Source organism: Lineus longissimus, chromosome 9 (assembly GCF_910592395.1).
Source record: "Lineus longissimus chromosome 9, tnLinLong1.2, whole genome shotgun sequence".
NCBI classification, from domain to species: Eukaryota; Metazoa; Nemertea; class Pilidiophora; order Heteronemertea; family Lineidae; genus Lineus; species Lineus longissimus.
This window is the reverse complement of record NC_088316.1, coordinates 3,645,501-3,663,723: the sequence shown is the minus strand read 5'-3', so window position 1 is coordinate 3,663,723 and position 18,223 is coordinate 3,645,501. Positions and strand designations below refer to the sequence as shown.

The following is an 18,223-nucleotide window of genomic DNA, read 5'->3' as shown; positions in this document are numbered from 1 at the left end:
ACAGAGATGCTCGTGGTAGAGAATTTCAAAACTCCTTTCTTGCGTATCGTGGCGGCAAATCCAGTTGTGGCAAGGTAGATAACGTCGTGATTCTGATCATCGCGGCCGCATTCCGGCCGCCAACTATCCAAATTTGTGAATTTTCCGGCGATGGAGCTGCCCTTGTCTATATGGCATTCACTACTTTCACAGCTTATGAATATTATGTCTCAATGGTTTTTAAAATGTCAACCTTTTCCTCACTGTTAAAATTTTGAATTTAAATGTAAAACATAGGGTTCTAAATAAGTATATTTGAATTTTGGGTGTAAACAATATCTAGCTACTGGTATTAGAATTGGAAAAGCAATTTTCAAAAACTCCAAGTCATTTTATGTTGAATTAGGTTCAGCAATACATAATATAATTTACAGACACAACTTCAAAGGTTACATTGTCGTGATACGAATAGAATTGAGGCATATTGTGCTGCGCTTTTTTCCAAAGACTATTGCGATACTAAGCCCTTTGGCAAGGTTCACTGCAGAGTCCCAGGGTAATAGAACATTCACACAATATGATAACTTCGTAATTACTTGGTGCGTTTTGTTGAATTCCAAATATAAAAATCCTTAAAATCAATACGAAATCGTTGCGCGTTGTTATAAATTATTTGATGTATATCAGCAAATTTTAAGTCTCTGTTTGTTTTGAAAAAATTGTGAGAAATTGGCAAACAGTTCGTTACTGTGGCAACTGATCATATATATGCTAAATAAACCGTGAACGCTTTATCGGCGAGTCTTATCGATTTAACAAAATAGCTTTTTTCTTTCGATTCGCCGAATGCCACCACAGGTTATTTTTAATAGAGGTTTCCAACCATAGTTCTTTGTATGATTTACAAAATATGTAGAGAATGCCTCGCTTCGATTCGTGCACTGGTAGCGGGTGTTTCCAGTATAAGATACAAATGCACATCACGAACAATCCCGAGTACTCGGCTTCGGCCTTACTCGGGAATGTGTATTCGAACCATCCGCTTTAAGGCTGAACTGCATGCACAAAACCAGAGCACCCCATGCGGCAATAGTAAGAAATTCAAACGACCGAAAGGCCCTTCTGAATACGGCCTGAAACACGATGGACCTCCAATGCTTCGATGCGCTTGATTTCACAAACCAGCAAGCCGTGGGACGATGTGGACCTTCGCAGAGAATTCTGGAAGGAAAAAAAATAAAAAGGTCCTCTAATCGGGACTCGAACTCGAGACCTCTGGTTTTATTTGCCAACACTCTTATCCTCAAGACCACTGGTCTGCTTGAAATGCCTGTCGTTTTGTACGCCTTTATAGAATGTGCAAACATTTGTGTGTAATCATTGTTCAACATCTTTGAGCGGCTTCCAGTGGACAACTGCAGGAAGAAAGTCATTTTTTGTGCGTGATTATGTATGCGGAGTCTACGTTTTCTCTTAGGAATGTTCACCTTTGTCTTGGTATCTTCTTCTATTACATGTACTTGATCAAAAATAAAGCAGAATCGCCATTCATATAAGATATATTTGCTGGCAGCTGTTCACAAGAAAGCCCCCCCCCCCCCCCAGCTCAGACGGTTAGAGCGTTCGTATTCTGAGCCCGAGTTACCGGGTTCGAATCCCTGGAGAAGATTCTGATTTTTTTTTCTCTTCCATAATTCTCCGAGACTGTCCTCATCGTCCTGTGGCTTGCTGGTTTGTGAAATCAAGCGCATCGAAGCATTGGATGTCTATCATGTTTCAGGCCGTATTCAGAAGGACATTTCGATAGTTTGAATTTCTTACTATTGCCGCATGGGACGCTCTGGTTTTGTGCATGCAGTTCAGCTTTAAGGATACTTAACTTGACAGTAGGGGATAACGTGAATTTTGCGCTTTTGAAACAGACCTTGGACTGGGTTGTTTCTACACAATACATGTTTACATGACGTAACACAATCGACAATATAACGAATAATGTTAAATAATATTATTTTATTCATTTACCACTCTCAAGGAAATACATGCACTTTTGCACACATAAGTCTAATAGGCTGTTATTCACAGTGTTACAGACAATTTTGATAATTATCACCACATAATCCCAGTGTTCCATATTCGGATATTCCAAACCATTATCTTGTAAATAAAAGTAGTGCTATTTTAATTAGTTATACATGTATGTCATTTTGTAATTAAGTCACGAACTATTGTACATGGAGGCACTCGGACATAATGATATACTTATTAATCACTCGAAGATATAAACACAAGTTTTGTTTAGTTACCATGGCAACATTATCGAAAACATCTTAATTTGAGAGAAAATATTGTGAGGTTCGTCGTTCGGTAAGAACAGAATTTTAAAAAAAAACATAGAAAAACAATTGGCTTATACATGTATAGCATATTCATCGAGAGAAAGTGGGATATATGGTGCATGTGTTCAGAACGGCCCGTTAAAGGGTATCTATAGCAGGAGCTATGTAGGCTATTTTAAGTTACACAAAGTCCCCAATAGGGGTCTCACCCATCTGGTAGTACATCAAACTTATATTCACGCTTGTAGGAGGACTATAAGTATGCTGAATCAGCACGGCCCTGTCCTCTTACTGTGCATATTAGCCTCTCTCTCTGACCCCCTTGCTCCTGCCTATAGTCCCCCTTTAAATCGGGGGATTCTAATGTAAAGTATTATTAATGCTGTTTCACATTCATATCATAAAAACGTCTATCACAAAAAGTCAAGGTTAATCAAACAATGATGTAGTCGAGTTGATATAATCCGAAGTATTTTGCTCTCAAGATCAAGTCCCCGTCTCTGCGAGTTTTCACAGTCTAAAGCTGTCTGAAGGGAACGGACATCTATAGTTCCGAGTGCCTCCGCCAGGGGTCGATCCTCATCCTAAGCCACGTGATCGCCCATCATGTTCTGGGCGTTGAGTGAGGGCTTCAGGGCATCAAGGACTTGTCCGATGTCGCCGTCCTTGGCGATCAACAGGCGACTCAGCCAGCCACCGTCGTCGGAGAAGCCCATGGCCTTCATCTGATTCAGGGCGTGGGCGATCTTGGGTTCTGGAATGATAACGGATCAGAACATTTATCATCATTTTTGGTGTGATGGACCTTTCGAAAAATCTTTAGAGTATTGCTAAGAAAGTTGTTATGCTTCTGAAAAACTAACCGAAAAGGTTTTTAAAAACCTAAAAAACCGTTATTTCTGAGAGTGTATGATAAATTCACTATTTACCACAAACTAGTCTTCTCAACAAAAGATGTACATCTAATTCCGAAAAACAATTAACGTCTCAAAGTACGACTGCTGGTTAACCCAAAAATATTCTGCGTACGAAATACTCCCTTTTCAACTGTGGGATGGACGATTTAGAGTCAGCTCGAGGATGGTTTTCCGTACAGCTACTTACCGAGAAGGGGAATGCCATTGTGAGACGGCTCCTCGTCCTCATCCTCCTCTTGGGGAGCAGACGCATCCGGTGTGACAAGGGTCCATTCATTCTCATCGCTGTTGCTGTGGCTGGAGCCCTGCAAAGAAATGAGATTGAGAAATAAGTAAACTTCATGTTAGCAGCTGCTGAAGATGTGTGCCTTCGTCTGTACGAAATGTTTCGACAGGTACAATTATTAGTCGAATCTCAAAACACAAAAAAGTATATTAGCGCCGAGAGAGGGACGAGTCCGATCCACTGCGTCGGAGTGTGAACTGTACTGGCTCAAAGGGCAACGGACAATTTGGCCGTGGTGTTGGCAATCAAAGATTCACTCTTCAGACCTTTCACATCTTCTTTCTTTATAAATATACCCAACCTTAAACACTTGGCAAGGTGTCCACGTGCCCGATGTGCACTGAGAGATTGATAAAATCACTATAATAGTACCTACCCCCTGCCCTGCATCCATGGGGTTGCCGCGACCACACTTTCCGCCTTTCCCGCAGGTCTGGGGCTTGGCCGTGGCGTGTTCAACATCAACTTGCACGTCAATACCTGGGAAGAAAAGATTGTAAACATCAAAATAATGCGACCACCCACCAAAAGATGGTGTATAGATGTCACTGAGCCGTCCATCCTAACTTGAGTAGGCCTACTCATATGCGCAACTCCTTATGCCTGTTTATTTGCATTGCGGAAGAAATAATCTGACAGAAACACATCAATTGCTGCTGTCGCTTGACTTTATGTCATGAGATACATTCTACTGCTACACCACTTGATTAAAACGGGAAACTAAACTTACCAAGTGGGTCCAGCATGGCCGCAACTTGCTCGCCGACATTTTGAAGATATTCTTCGGGAGAACATTCCACGTCGTCTTCCTCCTCTTCCTCATTCGGTTCCTTCTCGTCTGCTGTTTTACCGTCTGCTCCCTTTTCCTGTTGTTTACCTTGCTCCCGCCAGAACTTCCTCATCTGTCTCCGAAAGAAACGGCCCCATGGTCCATTGAAATTTGGTGGAGTGCCGGTGAAGCCGGGCATCTGTGGCCCATGGCAGCCTGGCCCGCCTGCGCCCTCGGGACCGCATGGCGGAGGAGGGCAGAACGGCGGCGGGGGACCAAAATGGGGTGATCCACCACTGCACGGGCCGCCGAAGTGGCGCCCGTTGACGAAGACGCCAGCCCAGGGATGCGGCATGGGTTTTCTGATAGCTGTCATCGGATGTTCGGGATGTTTTCCTTGGCGTTTGCACTTCCTGCACAAGTCGTAGTCCGGGCAGACTTTGCATTTGAAGCGGACTCCCCTGACGGAGCCCTCGCATCCGTCGCAGACGATGTGGGGATGGTGAGGACCGTCATCGGTCTCCTCTTTAGTCTCCTCGCTGGTGGCGTTGCCATCACCTTTCTTGCCCGAGGTTGACGATGGCTGAGTGCCCTTGCCCGCTGAAATGACACGAGGGGATGAGAGGGTAAAACCAGATGTTAAAATCATGTTTTTACGACAAGCCCATTCTCCGGAAAAAAGCCATCAGAGTACCGCAGTGTAACGGTTATAAATGTCCTAGGATTAAATATCCTGATGACAAAGGATTCTATATTAGACGAACTAATTTTAGTTCGTGCAACTTTGTGCAGATATAAGAGTCCCACGTTGGTTAAAAGTTTTAAATTTGTAATTGAATCTGAAAATTTCCAATTTCGTCACTAATATACGTATTGAATATGAATTTCAATATTGTTTTTGTGTAGACAGATGTATATCAAGTTGACAGTAAAGGTGTATGCATGATGACTGCACTACGGCATTGTGTATACATGTAGGCCTAATTGCATTTCTATTTTTCGGACTATTTTTTTAATAAAATGATGTAGTTAATTCTTCACAGCATTTTCTTCGAGCTGGCTCAGAGAAGTTTTTGCAATAGAACCCCAAGAAAAACATGACATCAAAGGATAAAAGGACGATAAATTGATTAATGGATGAGAGGAGGAATTCGCATCCGTCTAGCACGAACCCGCAACCTCCAGTTTCTAACACACAGCTATACCAGGGCATGTGATGTGGTTGCACCCGTTGTTAACGATAACCCACCAGTCAATGATAATGTGTCAAATTCGCAAACAACACACAATATTTCAAAATCGATCACACTTAATTGTACACTGATCTCGTGATGAATCGATAATCTATAACCTATTGTATTTCTTCTTGGTTTACCGGAGTTTAACATATAAAGGATGTCAGAAATAAAAGTCGGTTTCCATGGTTTCGTTTTGCGCTTGAGGTAAAAATGCATCATGTTGCATTGTTATCTATAGTAATAAGCTGATAGGTGTGGTTAGTCCTGGGAAGACCTATCAAGTTTCAACAGGTTGGCGAAAATATTTACGGCGAATTAAAGGGACAACCTGGGAGTGGGGTTTCAGGACGTAGAGGTTGATGTATAGACCTACCCAACCGTATCACGCCGCCACTGGCGTCAATGCTGCATGATCTTATAAAATTCAATTTCTTTAAAAGAAAAGGCAGTCTTGAACTCCCTAACACTTTGGAACTAAGGTTATCATGCATGCAAACTTGCTGAAACTTGGAATTTAAAGTAATTTTTTTGTAATTGCATCTACACAACCGCATTGTTGAAATTTATAAATATTCAGTGCGTAGTACATAATTTTTTATATTCTATTCGAACGAAAGGAGTAGTAAAGCTTTTAGAACGCCACGGCGATAAAACGAAACAAAAGTTTCTCAGAAAACACATTTTGACCACGAAGGCTTTTGCACCCCTGCTGCTACGGTTAAATGGGCTAAAACCATGAGGTGCAGGATTACGTTTTGATGAAAGTTGGAATACTCCATCACACTTACCGGCGATGTAGATCTTGAAGATGTTATTCTCGGCATTCCTCAGGGCTTCTTTTAACTCTTCATCACTGGAGAAGGCGATGTGATCTCCTTCGGCATCTGGAAAGAAAACGACCCGTCAATTATTATGATATGCAAGGTCACATGCCTGGTGTACAGTCGTGACATAATTCGGTCCTTGCATCTGACCACGCACTTCTAATTCTATACGCACTGCTAGACAAAGGAAACGACCCCAAAACTAATATTATGTTGAATATTATCGTTGCTTTGGAGAATGAGTCGCAGCCCAACGCGACAGCCGAAAAGCGCGCGAAACTGGACCAATCAGAACGCTCCATAAGTGGCGGGATAAAGTTTGTTGTTCAAACTGGCCTCGTGCTGTGCGCATCGTAAAATATCTAATTGACGCTAAATAACCTTGCCGCCTCAATTTACTAACCCTGTTTGTTTCACTATTACATGCAAGTTCCACCAGCTTTTTTAACAATGTAATTTGATAGACTGATTTTAGCGAAAGACAGTAGGCCCTAAAGCGCTATCGGAAAGGCACAGCAAATTTGTTTGTTTTCATGGCTACGTTATGACTGTACACTATATCACGACATACACCAGGTAGCCTATACTCATGAAAGCATATTGTGTAGTCATCTACATTGTATTTGTAATTATGACGACAATACAAAAATTCTCTGTTTAAGAAAATCAATATAGCTCTTCATGTATATAGGCCTAATGAAGAGCTCTTCAACATCTGCTTTTGCGATGTTCCTGTTATAAATCGATGAGTTACTTCCTAGCCGATGACCCCACAGTGGCTGATTTAGGGGGTTGCGCACGAGGCACCCCCCCCCCCTTCCCCGCATTTTTGTCGGGCATCTCTCAACAAAGAAGCAAATGCTTCTTATTTATCAATCCTCCCATGTTTCACCGACCAGATATATCTCTGGCTGTGGATGCGCGCGCCCCCAAATTTCTGGGTCCGCCACTGACATGACCGTCCCATTCCAGACATGTGTTGCTTTGAGAATTTACTGGCAAGAATAGTTTATGAAATAAGAATAAACCTACCTTTCCAAAATAAGGTGAACTTGGCGTTCGATTGCTCCAGAGTCGGGAAAACCTGCGCGACCTTTCCTTGAAGGACGCTGAAGGTGCCGTTGGTCTCCCACGAAAATCTGCGGATCTCGGTATCCGAATGACCCGTCTTGCCGAGGTATAGGTACGCTTTCACTGTGAATGACATTTTGATGTATTTTCAACAATCAAAAAATGTGTTGTGCTCTCTGTCCAAACTACTGAGAGGTTTTATACTGAAATATTTCGCAAGCCAACACGCTAGATTATTCTGTTCTTATGAAAGGTCTGAACGTTCAATCGTGCACTGTCACTCTGATTCAGCGCATGAGTATGTTGATCAACACCTTAGACGTCAGAGCCATGTGATCAGAATATGCTATTTATGGTGTTGACGTCATGAAAATACAGTGTTCGGTAATCTCCGTGATTCTCGAATATTCCCGAAGTGGTATTGATTTGAATATATTTAAAGGTGAACTGTCGTGAGAGGCCATATAGAGTGGTGACACGACTAAATTGATAAGTGACAGCTGGCTGAGTTGATGCAATAATGGGAACTTCCAGGCATGACAAGCAAAGTTGAATTATGGCTTGTTAAATGTTTGCATTTTAAAGCTTAGTATATATAGGCCTACTATAGTCCGTTGACAGGAATAGACTGTTTATATGGTTGAATGAAGATCTTATACATGTATTTACAAAAGTGAAGATGAAGTGATGTGTCTTAACAGTTTATAAAGGACCACCAGACTCAACAGTTCAGAATTCTGACGTAATCAGTGGTTTTAAATATACTCCGGCCGCCTCTCGATATTTGTATACGATGTAGGTGTAAAATCAAAAACCTGTATCTCAGGATGACAGTTCAGTAACTTCAAACATCAAATTGTACGTAAAATGGATAAATTGGAAACAAGGAACTAATATCAATCCCACAGAAATAACTTAACTTCAACTTGTGATTCGGGGGAGGGGGTGTTAGGCCTATTTTCCGGCGACGCTTTTTGACAGAAACCTATTTCCCACTTTTTCGGGGTGTGATCATTGATAGGGCGCCTATTCTCAGACACCACTCAGAGACTAAACTCCCAAGGGTAGGCGACCAATCATCATCCATTTTTTATCCCTCCATCAGCATCGTAACGGGTAGGGAGAGGGACGAGGCCGATCCACTGCGTCCGTAGTGCCTGATGTATCCCATCCTGAACGAGTGGTCTTATAACCCCTTCAAAAGTTGCCGGGGTATGTCTTGATAAAGCTGCGAAAACGATGGTGGTCGAGATGAATGTATCCAGGAGCGTATCAGACAGAGACAAGAGGCAAGTCCTTTCTAGCTTGAGCGATTTGTTTTTGAATTTTTTGTCACTTTTTTATTTCGATTACTAATCATGATTAACATGGATGTAGAGCACATCCGTGATGACTGTGCCAAATAGAACACACATATTAGTTGCGGCAAGGACACATACTGTACAATGAGATGCTTAGTATGTCACAAACAAGCTTTGTCTGGAGAATGAACAAAATTGGGGAAAACTCAAGAACTTTATGGTGGGCACGGTTTTTCACAAGCGGGAACCTGAGGCAAACGACAACACCCGGCCATGGTTCTTTGCCCAGTCCCTGAGCGGAGGCGGGCAACTCGATCTGAGGATGTTTCGAATCGGAGGCGGGAATTTTGGCGGCCAGTTGTAGGAAAAACTTCTGGAGGCTACCTAAACTCAGATGGCTGTCTCTGAACACGAGTTCACATAAAGGTCGTTATCCCCGCGCCACGCAAATATTTTGTCGGGGCGAAAATGATACCGCCCCCGAATCAACTCAACGTGACCCCTGTTGTGACGATAAATGAAAAATAAAAAAATCGTCTCGATATTCCACTGAAAGTGAGAGCGGGGGGATTCTGTCATGTTGGTGAGATGACTCAACGTGACAGCTGCCCGTCACACCAGGACTAGATTTACATGCCTCAGTACGGATTATAGGGCCGAGGACATAGTCACAGCCAGTTGAGTTGGGAGACGTCGACTTCACACAACCGCTTCTAAGGCAAAAATGTCGGAGCAATTGTCAACGACAATGGTCAAGAGCATCCTGGCATAACCGATGGTATTCAATAAACTGTACTCCGCCTGTCGAAATGGCGTAGGAGTAAAAAAGCCTGATCTCTGGATTGGTCCAGAGAGAAGAAAAGAGTAAAATCATATTGGTCCCCAAACCAGTTGTGACCACAGCCCCTTGAAAGACCATTTACACGGTAACAGCGAGACAACCAATTCGTGAGCTGGGTCACAGTCTCCAAACAATCAAGGCAGCTGTTATAATCATCATCAATTCTCTTCCTATCCTGAGTAGGAGACATGTTTACAGTTTGATATCTTGACCCTCAATGTATTGACATTGATAAGCTTTACTGACACCGCGTGTCTAATATGGGCGGAGGTAACGGAGGCAATAGCCCTGGAAGTTCAGCATGCAGTTTGAGGGAGATTGCTAGTTTATGGTCAGAACCAGGAGACACCATGGCAGAATCGTAGCCCTAAATCCACAACCTTTCCAGTTCAGCTGCAGGGCTTACGTCACAGCCTACCTACAATAAAGTGGCCAGAGACACAATCACCGACAAGGGCACAACCATCTGATATCATCACAACTGCTGTCCTGTCACACCCATTGAAGACAAAATGTGCAATGGAAGAACAAGGGCATAGCCTAAGCCACAAATCGCTCAAAAGGAATGGGAGCCATACTTCCAGCAGGTATTTTGAGACAAGGCCAGGTGTTGAGACCATCTCCCAGAAAAGCTAGTAATGAAACATGGAAGTGACAAAAAACACCAATTTGTTAGAAAGTTTTTATTTTTACCAAAATATGAGGCTACACTATTTTCATGAAGAAAAATATAAACACAAAGTCAATGGCAGTGATAAAACTCTCGACTAAACGGTTTGTAGAATATTTTTGCACTAGTTCTGACTGTGTGGGCAGGATATTTCTTCCAAGTGACTGCTCTCTCACGATTTAGAGTACTATAAATATTTTGGCATGAAAAGACGTTCAACCAACAGTAGAACCTCTCTATTAAAACACCATTGGGATGGACAAATGCTGTCCTTATTAGGGAGGTGTCCTGAATACAGAGGACACATTGTATAGAAACACTGATTTGACCCCAAAACCACGGTCTCCAATAGAGAGGATGTCCTCCTTAGAGAGGCGTCCGCTTTGAGGAGGTTCCACTGTATATGTCTTTTACCTCAATGCAGCCAAACAGGAAGAAATTTACCACATTTCTGACCGTGCTGAAAAAATAACTCTGAGCGAAAACAATTAGCTTAAATAGCACAGCTACAAGACTGGGAAGAAAAGTTTATATTTGCTTTGTGCTTATTTGCTTTTATCACCTAAGTATGTTATCCTTTTCTTCTCGGCGGAAGGTTTCCCAGAGTTGAGCACAATCCAATAAAGTTTTAACCACGAATATATAACACCTATAGAACAGTACACAGATGTAATCATCAGGGGTAGAAATGGTAGTTTCTCCGCTAGTCCGAGGAGGCTGTAAACGATGTTGCAGTTGATGTAGACTGGAATTAGTCCAAGGATGTAGAGAGACTCGATGCAGGAAAGTAGTGGAAGAGGGAACAATGATTTGGATCTGAAATGAAACAGAGCGATTTAGTGAAACAGATACCATGAAATGAATGTTTTTTGTCCTTTGTTAGACAATAGAGACAAAGTCACAATCAGGACGACAGACAGCCTCGGATAAAGTCACAACCTTCAACATGTTGAAATTTTTTTTAAAGTGCAAAACAGGAATCGATAAATAACATTGTTTATCTAGCTATCAAAACTAAAATGATCATTCACTATAATAACAAGTTGCAAGAAGTCAGTCATATCAGTAGTTATGAATCACCTCTCCGGAAGTTAGTCAGACATGCTGTGCATGGAAAAATGTCCCAAAACATTCCAATAGCGGAAAGCATCAACTCACCTATGATAAGTCCCAAGCGTGTAAAATGCAAATATTGTATAGAGCAGCATCAGACCCACTTTTATTGGAGTTTCTGAAAAGAGAAAGAAGTATAATTTATACAAAAGATGTTCTTACAAAAGATATTGCTGTGCAATATTATCAGTTGAGCTGAATGTTGATAATAGTGGGGTGGCCTCCGAGCACCCCCATGGCTTATTGTTCAGAAGCTGTCCCTCCACAAGCAACCCAATATCAATATCTTCAACATATCTGCTGTGGAACTTTAACATATCTGCAGTAGAACCTGTGACATATTTGCTGTGGAACTTGAATCATTGTAACATAACTGCTGTAAAGCTTGTAACATGCAGTGGAACTTGTGACATACATGTATCTGCTGTGGAAATTGTAACATATCTGCTGTGAAACTTGAATCATTTTAACATATCTGCTGTAAAGCTTGTAACATGCAGTGGAACTTGTGACATATCTGCCGTGGAAATTGTAACATATCTGCTGTGAAACTTGAATAATTTTAACATATTTGCTGTAAAGCTTGTAACATGCAGTGGGTAACATATCTGCTGTGGAAATTGTAACATATCTGCTCTGAAACTTGCGACATATCTGCTGTGGAATTTTAACCTATGTACTAAGGCACTCGTAACATATCTGCTGTGGAATTTTAACATATCTACTAAGGCACTTGTAACGTATCTGCTGTGGAACTGGTAGCATATCTTCTGTGAAACAAGTAACATATCTGCTGTCAAACTTCTAACATATCTGCTGTAGAACTAGTAACATATCTGGTGTGGATCTTGTAACATACCTGCTGTGGTGTATATCAAAGGGAATAAGGAGAAATGGCCTGTGCTGGAGAGAAGTAGGAACACATTAGCTTCTTCCTTATTCAAGATGGCTAGGATGCTGAAACAGAAGAAAATTCATTGCGAGGTGCAGCAAATTGTTTGACGTGGAATACTGGTGACATCTAGTGTCATGTGTGATAAACAGAAATCACTGCAAAAACTGAGAATCGCTGAATCATCGATTCTGATGGTAATCATGAGATTTTATCTTGTGCAAATTGCTATGGCTTGACTTAAGCATTCACCCCCTTTTTGGCTCTCATGAAAAATGCCTCTTCTTTCGTCAATCAAGGTGAGGCTGAGGACCTTTTTGGGGGATTGGCAGTGAACTGTCAAGTCTCTCTAATGCTTTTCTTTAACATTTTCTTCATCAAGACCGAGACTCTGGAAAGCTAGGCTAAAACCGTTGCTCACTTTGTACAGGGCTTGAATTAGGCCAATTGCCAAAGTGCCCTTTTTTTATCACTGGCAACAGGTATAACCTAGATCCATAGATTTAATCAATCCTTGCTGGCAGATATGATGCCTTCAAGAATAACTATGAAGATGTCCAATGTCATTTAGATATTTACCTCATTTTGAATTTATTTATAGAATACTAGCAAGACTCACCTGAGTGGAATGGTAACCATGAGAATAGCTTTTTCATGGACGTGCCAACCGAACATGAACGATCCTAGCGCACAGAGTGTCAAACACCGCAGGAAGCCTAGGGGTCCATTTGGGTATCGCCATAAGTGATATAGGCACGGCTGAAATAAAGAGAATGGTAAGGCTGTATTTCCCCCTTTCAGTGCAGATGTAATGTACATGGTCAGCGGATGATGTACATGGCATGTCATGTACATGGTCCCATACCAAGTGGGTGACGTGCACGGCACGTCAAGCCATTCTAAAATATCAATTCACCAGCACTTGGTCGTCGCATCCTCTCTAAACACGTCAAATGCACTCGGGGTGAATTTGTTTCATCCTAATAGTATAGGTGGCGACATTGAAGAGTTTCCAATTTCGATAAAAGTTTTAAAAATGGCTGCTGCAACAAGATTATTCGTTTTGTGTTAAGTCATGTCAGGCTCTCCAAGGAAATGGATTAAGATTTCCATGTCCAAACAGAACTTCATTAAACTTACCAATATAGATAACACAGACAGAACAAATGTGACCGCCGGACCTATGGACGGAAGTACTGTGTGCTGGAATTCCTGAACCAATCCTCCAGTCATTGTACCAACTGCGATGGAGTCGCGAGTGAGGAGTCCAGCTTTTATAGCTGAAAAAACAAGTACATGTATGGTGTTGTCCCCTTTTTAATTCAAGGAATGTTGTATTGGCTCTCCATGTTCAAAGACATTTTCAAAACCATACTGTATCTCTAGGAACAGATTGCTATAACAAAGCATCGCTGCGGTCAAGCTATTAAAGGACATTTTCTCAGGCGGAAAAAATGTACCTTCTCATTTCCTGTTTAAAAGTTCTTGTCAATTTTGGAGCCCAGTAGGCATGGCACAGTCCTACTTACCCGCTATGGCAGCAGCCTTATCAATAAAGTTGTAGAGAGCCCAGAAGTTTGGAGCCCAGTAGGCATGGCACAGCCCTACTTACCCACTATGGCAGCAGCCTTATCAATAAAGTTGAAGAGAGCCCAGAAGTTTGGAGCCCAGTAGGCATGGCACAGTCCTACTTACCCGCTATGGCAGCAGCCTTATCAATAAAGTTGTAGAGAGCCCAGAAGTTTGGAGCCCAGTAGGCATGGCACAGTCCTCGCTTGAACGGGAAAAGTCTGGACAGGACTTGCTCCATCTGGAACTGAGTACAAAGAAAATATCAAAATAAATATAACCACACAGTCAAACTTACATTTCAATTCATCGAGATCAAATTGAAAAAGACAACCATACTGATCTGATATAATTTTCAACAATTTGTAACAATAACTGCTGATGACGTTGGGTATTCTGTCGATTATTTCAAATGACGTCACACAGGACGCTTTACTGCAATAAGCTAACAGAGCCAGCAGATGAGATCTTAAGAACAGCACGGATCTTGGAGACGTTGTTGATTCATCGTCGTCATTTAACCCCTTGATTGCTAATCTTGTCTTACAACAAACCTCCTAATAAACCCTGAATACATGACAGTCTGCATGTCCCAACTGATTTAATGGATTACTACCTCATTAAAATGTACAGCCAGCGAATGCCACATACAGCAGAACCTCTCTATTAAGGACACCCTCAGGACTGTCTAATAGAAAGGTGTCGTGGTAAGATAGGTCAAATTGAATGGAAGCAATCAATTTGGGACCAAAACTAGTGTCCTCAGTAGATTGGGTGTCCTTTATAGAGAGGTGTCCGCTAAGGAAGGTTCTGCTGTACTTACAACAAAGGGTCCGAATGAAACACCAAATATTGTGACGACTATCACACCCAGGAGAAAAAGCCGAGAAATAGACAAGGAAGTCCACATGACACTGGCATCTGAAAGTAACAATCACGGATTTGTTTTTTTCAAGGTTATAATAATTATCACACTTGAATTTGAACTTGACCAGTGAAGGGAAAAACAGCAAACAAACTGAAATTTGAACCTATGATCCATGGATTGCAAGTGTGTTACCTTTAAATGAGTACATGAATGCTACGGGGTTCCATATTCAAAGGAATTCAACAAATGTTTTCGACTTAAAAAAATGATAATTCTCACCTTTATATGATTGTCTGAAACAGTAGCACCGAAGTAAATAGATGAAGTAGGCTGGGGCAACGTACAAGTAAATGTGCTTGAAGTTCAGCAGTGTGGCAAACCAAAATGCACCCCACGGGTCATTACCCTGAAAGCAAAACAAATGATATTCTAAAAACCCAGAATTTGATTATTCGAGGTGCTACATTTCAGTATCAGTATCAGTATCAGTATTACCGGCGTCGTAACCTTTCAAAGCTCAACTCAGGTGGTAACCGTCTGCAACGTCACACCAGTTTTTGACATTACAAGACTCAGTCACGGCCCAAATTTCCCGTGTACCGTGTTCATTTTTAGATACCACATGACATAGCCCACAATTACCACCTGATTTCATAACTGTTTTACTTCATTTGAGACTACTTACCTGCCAAATGTTGACTATGGATAACAGTTGCATTCCAAAAAGAAAACCATTATACTGGAAATGAATATCTGGCTTTTGTTAAAGATAAACTTGAAATTATGAAAATATCAGAGCTGTTTTAAAGAGACATGACACAATTGTAAATCACTTCAATAAAAGCCAGCGTCAGTAGCTTCAAATATACATTTTTACTTCGTTGCTGTGCAGTGCAGACACCAGACCACATCCTACAATACTCTGTCCCCTGCATCAGGATTTACAACAGAAATTCTGGCCCGCAGACATCAATGTTGAGGAAAAAATGTGGGGATCACAGCATAAATTAAAAATTTTAGGTTTTAAAATTTTAAAATTTTAAAATTTTTTAAAAAGTATCCATTTTGCATTATGTTCTACTTCATGTATTTGTCTGCACAATAGTGTAGTTTTCGCACCTGCACAAGTTTATTTGACTTCGCCTATTCATTATGTATCATTACATGATTTACGGTAAATAAACTTATTTTGAATTTGAATTTGAATTTGAATTTAACCCTGAAATGACAAGCTGCTTTATATCCGCAACAGGACTGAAGTTAACGCAGAAAAAAAATTGACGTCTTTGTTGCTGAAATCAACACCCAGAAAGAACTATCTGGAGATTCTGAAACATTTTCTAAAGGATACGATCGACAAGCAAAAGTCCGAAATTCCCCACAAGAAGCACAGCAAGGATGAACGACGGGTGACTGGCGAAGTCTTTCACCTCCAAAGGCTTGTTGTACTTGACAACTTGCTCACATAACCTAGATTAACGAAAATGGTGTGAAATGTACAATGATTGTCAGCGAAATGTGGCAAGAGAAAGAGTAAACCTTTAGAATCATAAAAGCCCCAACATTTTGCGAGGCAAAGAACGAACAGAGTATAACACAACTGCCCTTTACTTTAGCGATTCTTAAACTATTCAGTTCATGATCAACTCACCCAAAACCTATAAGATTTCATCAGAAGTTACCTTGAATACTTGGATCTTTAAAGGAATAATAGAGGCAGCAGCTAAGCAGGCAAGATAAAGTTACACAATGCCGCCAATAGTGGTCTCTCACACCTCACAGTGGGTCAAAATGATTCATGCTTGTATGAGGGATATATTTAGTGTGGGATCTGACATGACAAAGGCCCGTACTGTGTATACTAGTCACTTGAATATGGCTAAATTAGCCCCTCTCCTCCTGCCTATAGTCCCCCTTTAAAAAAGTTCTGATACCCAAATTTCATTTTTAAAGTTCATGCTCATGTACATTTAGTTTACTCACTGCTTGACTCCATACATGAACAATATGTCTGCCACAATGACAGACAGCCTTTGGAAAAAGACAGTGGCAGGACTGTCATATGCTTCCTTTTGTATCACCAACATATTCGGGTCAAACCATCCAGCAAATATGGACAGGAAGCGTTCGAAATATGCAAAGAAGGGAGGGTAGTCCAAAGTCCATTCTGAGGTGGCCTGAAATTAATAGAAATAAACAGAGTGTATTTGTGCAGCAGCTTTACAATTTCCTCCTGTCATGAAACAATGACTTGGATAGAGTATCAGTATGTACGTGTAATAAGACTACATTCGAAAATTGGCTCGCGGGTAATAGCAAATGCCCTATAGACAGACCAATGTACATGGCTGACAAAGATCACATCATACCTCATTGTACCATTTTGACAATGGCAAACTGTGCGTGATGGCCAACCAGTTCCTGTGTACTTCAAAATCAGTAGAATGACTGAAAGTAGAAACGTTATTACATAATGAAGAGAGTCAAGTCAGACAAATACAAATTTGAGCTTAGAATGAGTTGGAGGCTGGTGCCTATTGACCCTGGTCACTCATCATAAAGTGTGACGGTTCAAATCTGGCTCGTCTGGTGATGTCGGCCGTGTTAATCCAGCCACCATATTCTTAACTAGATAGGCCTTTTCAACAAAGACAAATCACAGCCCAAACAAAACAAATGCCCACACTCAGACCACGTCAGAAGCCCTATGGGGACAATGCCTCTCGAGCTATTGTCTGGCATCTTTTACAATGAAGATCTATTGAAAGAAGGTTTGTTGGTCCGACCCTAGGTGGTATACCGGCGTATCTGTCTGGCAAAGGGCCTATGCCCTATCCTCGCTTTGCCAGTTATAGTACTACACGTATTGCCTACCCTTAAAACTGGAATAGGAAATGCAATCATTAGATTATGATTAGGCCACGATTTGAAATAGAGGGTCAAGACTAAGAGGTGCTGGTGGGTATCTGGTGATAATGTTACAGGATAGTATAGGAGGAGGGATATTGAAATTGTACATGGAAATGTACACTGAAATGTACATGACTTCTTCACTGTTCAGAAAATGTTGGATAAACTATCATTACGACAATAAAAACAGATGTTTGGTTCGCTTACTAGGCGGGTATTAATAGCATCTTTACCAATGTCACTGCCCCTGCAAGTGACAGGAACCAATTACATGTCATAATTGTGTTAAAAGGTTTTAATCGGGAAAAATCGGGAACAAAATTCAGTGCAGACAGATCGCGATTTGTTACATCCTCCTCAAAGTACACATCGAGGGATGTCGGAGTTCTTTCCAGTTATAACAGGTGACGCTACCATGCATTAGTTCATACGTTCCTTACGCGGGAAATACGAATGACGGCATGCCCCCCTGTAGGATCAGTGAAGTGAGGCCGGGGGGGGGGGGGGGGGTGGGGGGTTGGGCTTCTGTTAGCCAGGGTTCATACTGGTGATAAACCATTCAATGTAAACTTAAGTGACTGGATGTGGTCATATGCTAAGGGATAGGCCTATGCATGCACAGGGATTTGAGGCAAAACG

General features: G+C 41.5%; 2 protein-coding genes across 2 annotated transcripts; both read right to left on the bottom strand.

Moving 5' to 3' along the window:
• Positions 1-1,974: 1,974 nt before the first annotated feature.
• LOC135493610 (sequestosome-1-like) lies at positions 1,975-7,714 on the bottom strand. The gene is made up of 6 exons (XM_064781081.1): positions 7,382-7,714; positions 6,314-6,409; positions 4,249-4,887; positions 3,895-3,998; positions 3,420-3,537; positions 1,975-3,069 (listed from the first exon to the last, which is right to left on the bottom strand). The coding sequence occupies exons 1-6, from the start codon at positions 7,554-7,556 to the stop codon at positions 2,900-2,902; spliced, it is 1,302 nt and encodes a 433-aa protein (XP_064637151.1). The 5' UTR covers positions 7,557-7,714; the 3' UTR covers positions 1,975-2,899.
• Positions 7,715-10,249: 2,535 nt separating this feature from the next.
• LOC135493815 (probable dolichyl pyrophosphate Glc1Man9GlcNAc2 alpha-1,3-glucosyltransferase) lies at positions 10,250-17,927 on the bottom strand. The gene is made up of 13 exons (XM_064781397.1): positions 17,792-17,927; positions 17,044-17,122; positions 16,658-16,851; positions 16,026-16,144; positions 15,360-15,427; positions 14,954-15,080; positions 14,630-14,727; positions 13,933-14,053; positions 13,378-13,517; positions 12,857-12,996; positions 12,205-12,302; positions 11,391-11,463; positions 10,250-11,048 (listed from the first exon to the last, which is right to left on the bottom strand). The coding sequence occupies exons 1-13, from the start codon at positions 17,860-17,862 to the stop codon at positions 10,778-10,780; spliced, it is 1,599 nt and encodes a 532-aa protein (XP_064637467.1). The 5' UTR covers positions 17,863-17,927; the 3' UTR covers positions 10,250-10,777.
• Between the last annotated feature and the right edge of the window lie 296 nt (positions 17,928-18,223).

What these genes read in the sequence shown, in the direction of transcription:
- LOC135493610 (XM_064781081.1), bottom strand. Translation starts at nt 7,556, where the DNA reads ATGTCATTCACAGTGAAAGCGTACCTATACCTCGGCAAGACGGGTCAT. An exon ending in CCATGGATGCAGGGCAGGGG is followed by an intron (nt 3,538 to 3,894) that starts GTAGGTACTATT and finishes ATTTCTTTGCAG; the next exon opens with GGCTCCAGCCACAGCAACAG. An exon ending in CAATGGCATTCCCCTTCTCG is followed by an intron (nt 3,070 to 3,419) that starts GTAAGTAGCTGT and finishes TTATCATTCCAG; the next exon opens with AACCCAAGATCGCCCACGCC.
- LOC135493815 (XM_064781397.1), bottom strand. Translation starts at nt 17,862, where the DNA reads ATGACATGTAATTGGTTCCTGTCACTTGCAGGGGCAGTGACATTGGTA. An exon ending in CCATAGTCAACATTTGGCAG is followed by an intron (nt 15,081 to 15,359) that starts GTAAGTAGTCTC and finishes TTTTGCTTTCAG; the next exon opens with GGTAATGACCCGTGGGGTGC. An exon ending in TTTGATATACACCACAGCAG is followed by an intron (nt 11,464 to 12,204) that starts GTATGTTACAAG and finishes TTCTCTTTTCAG; the next exon opens with AAACTCCAATAAAAGTGGGT.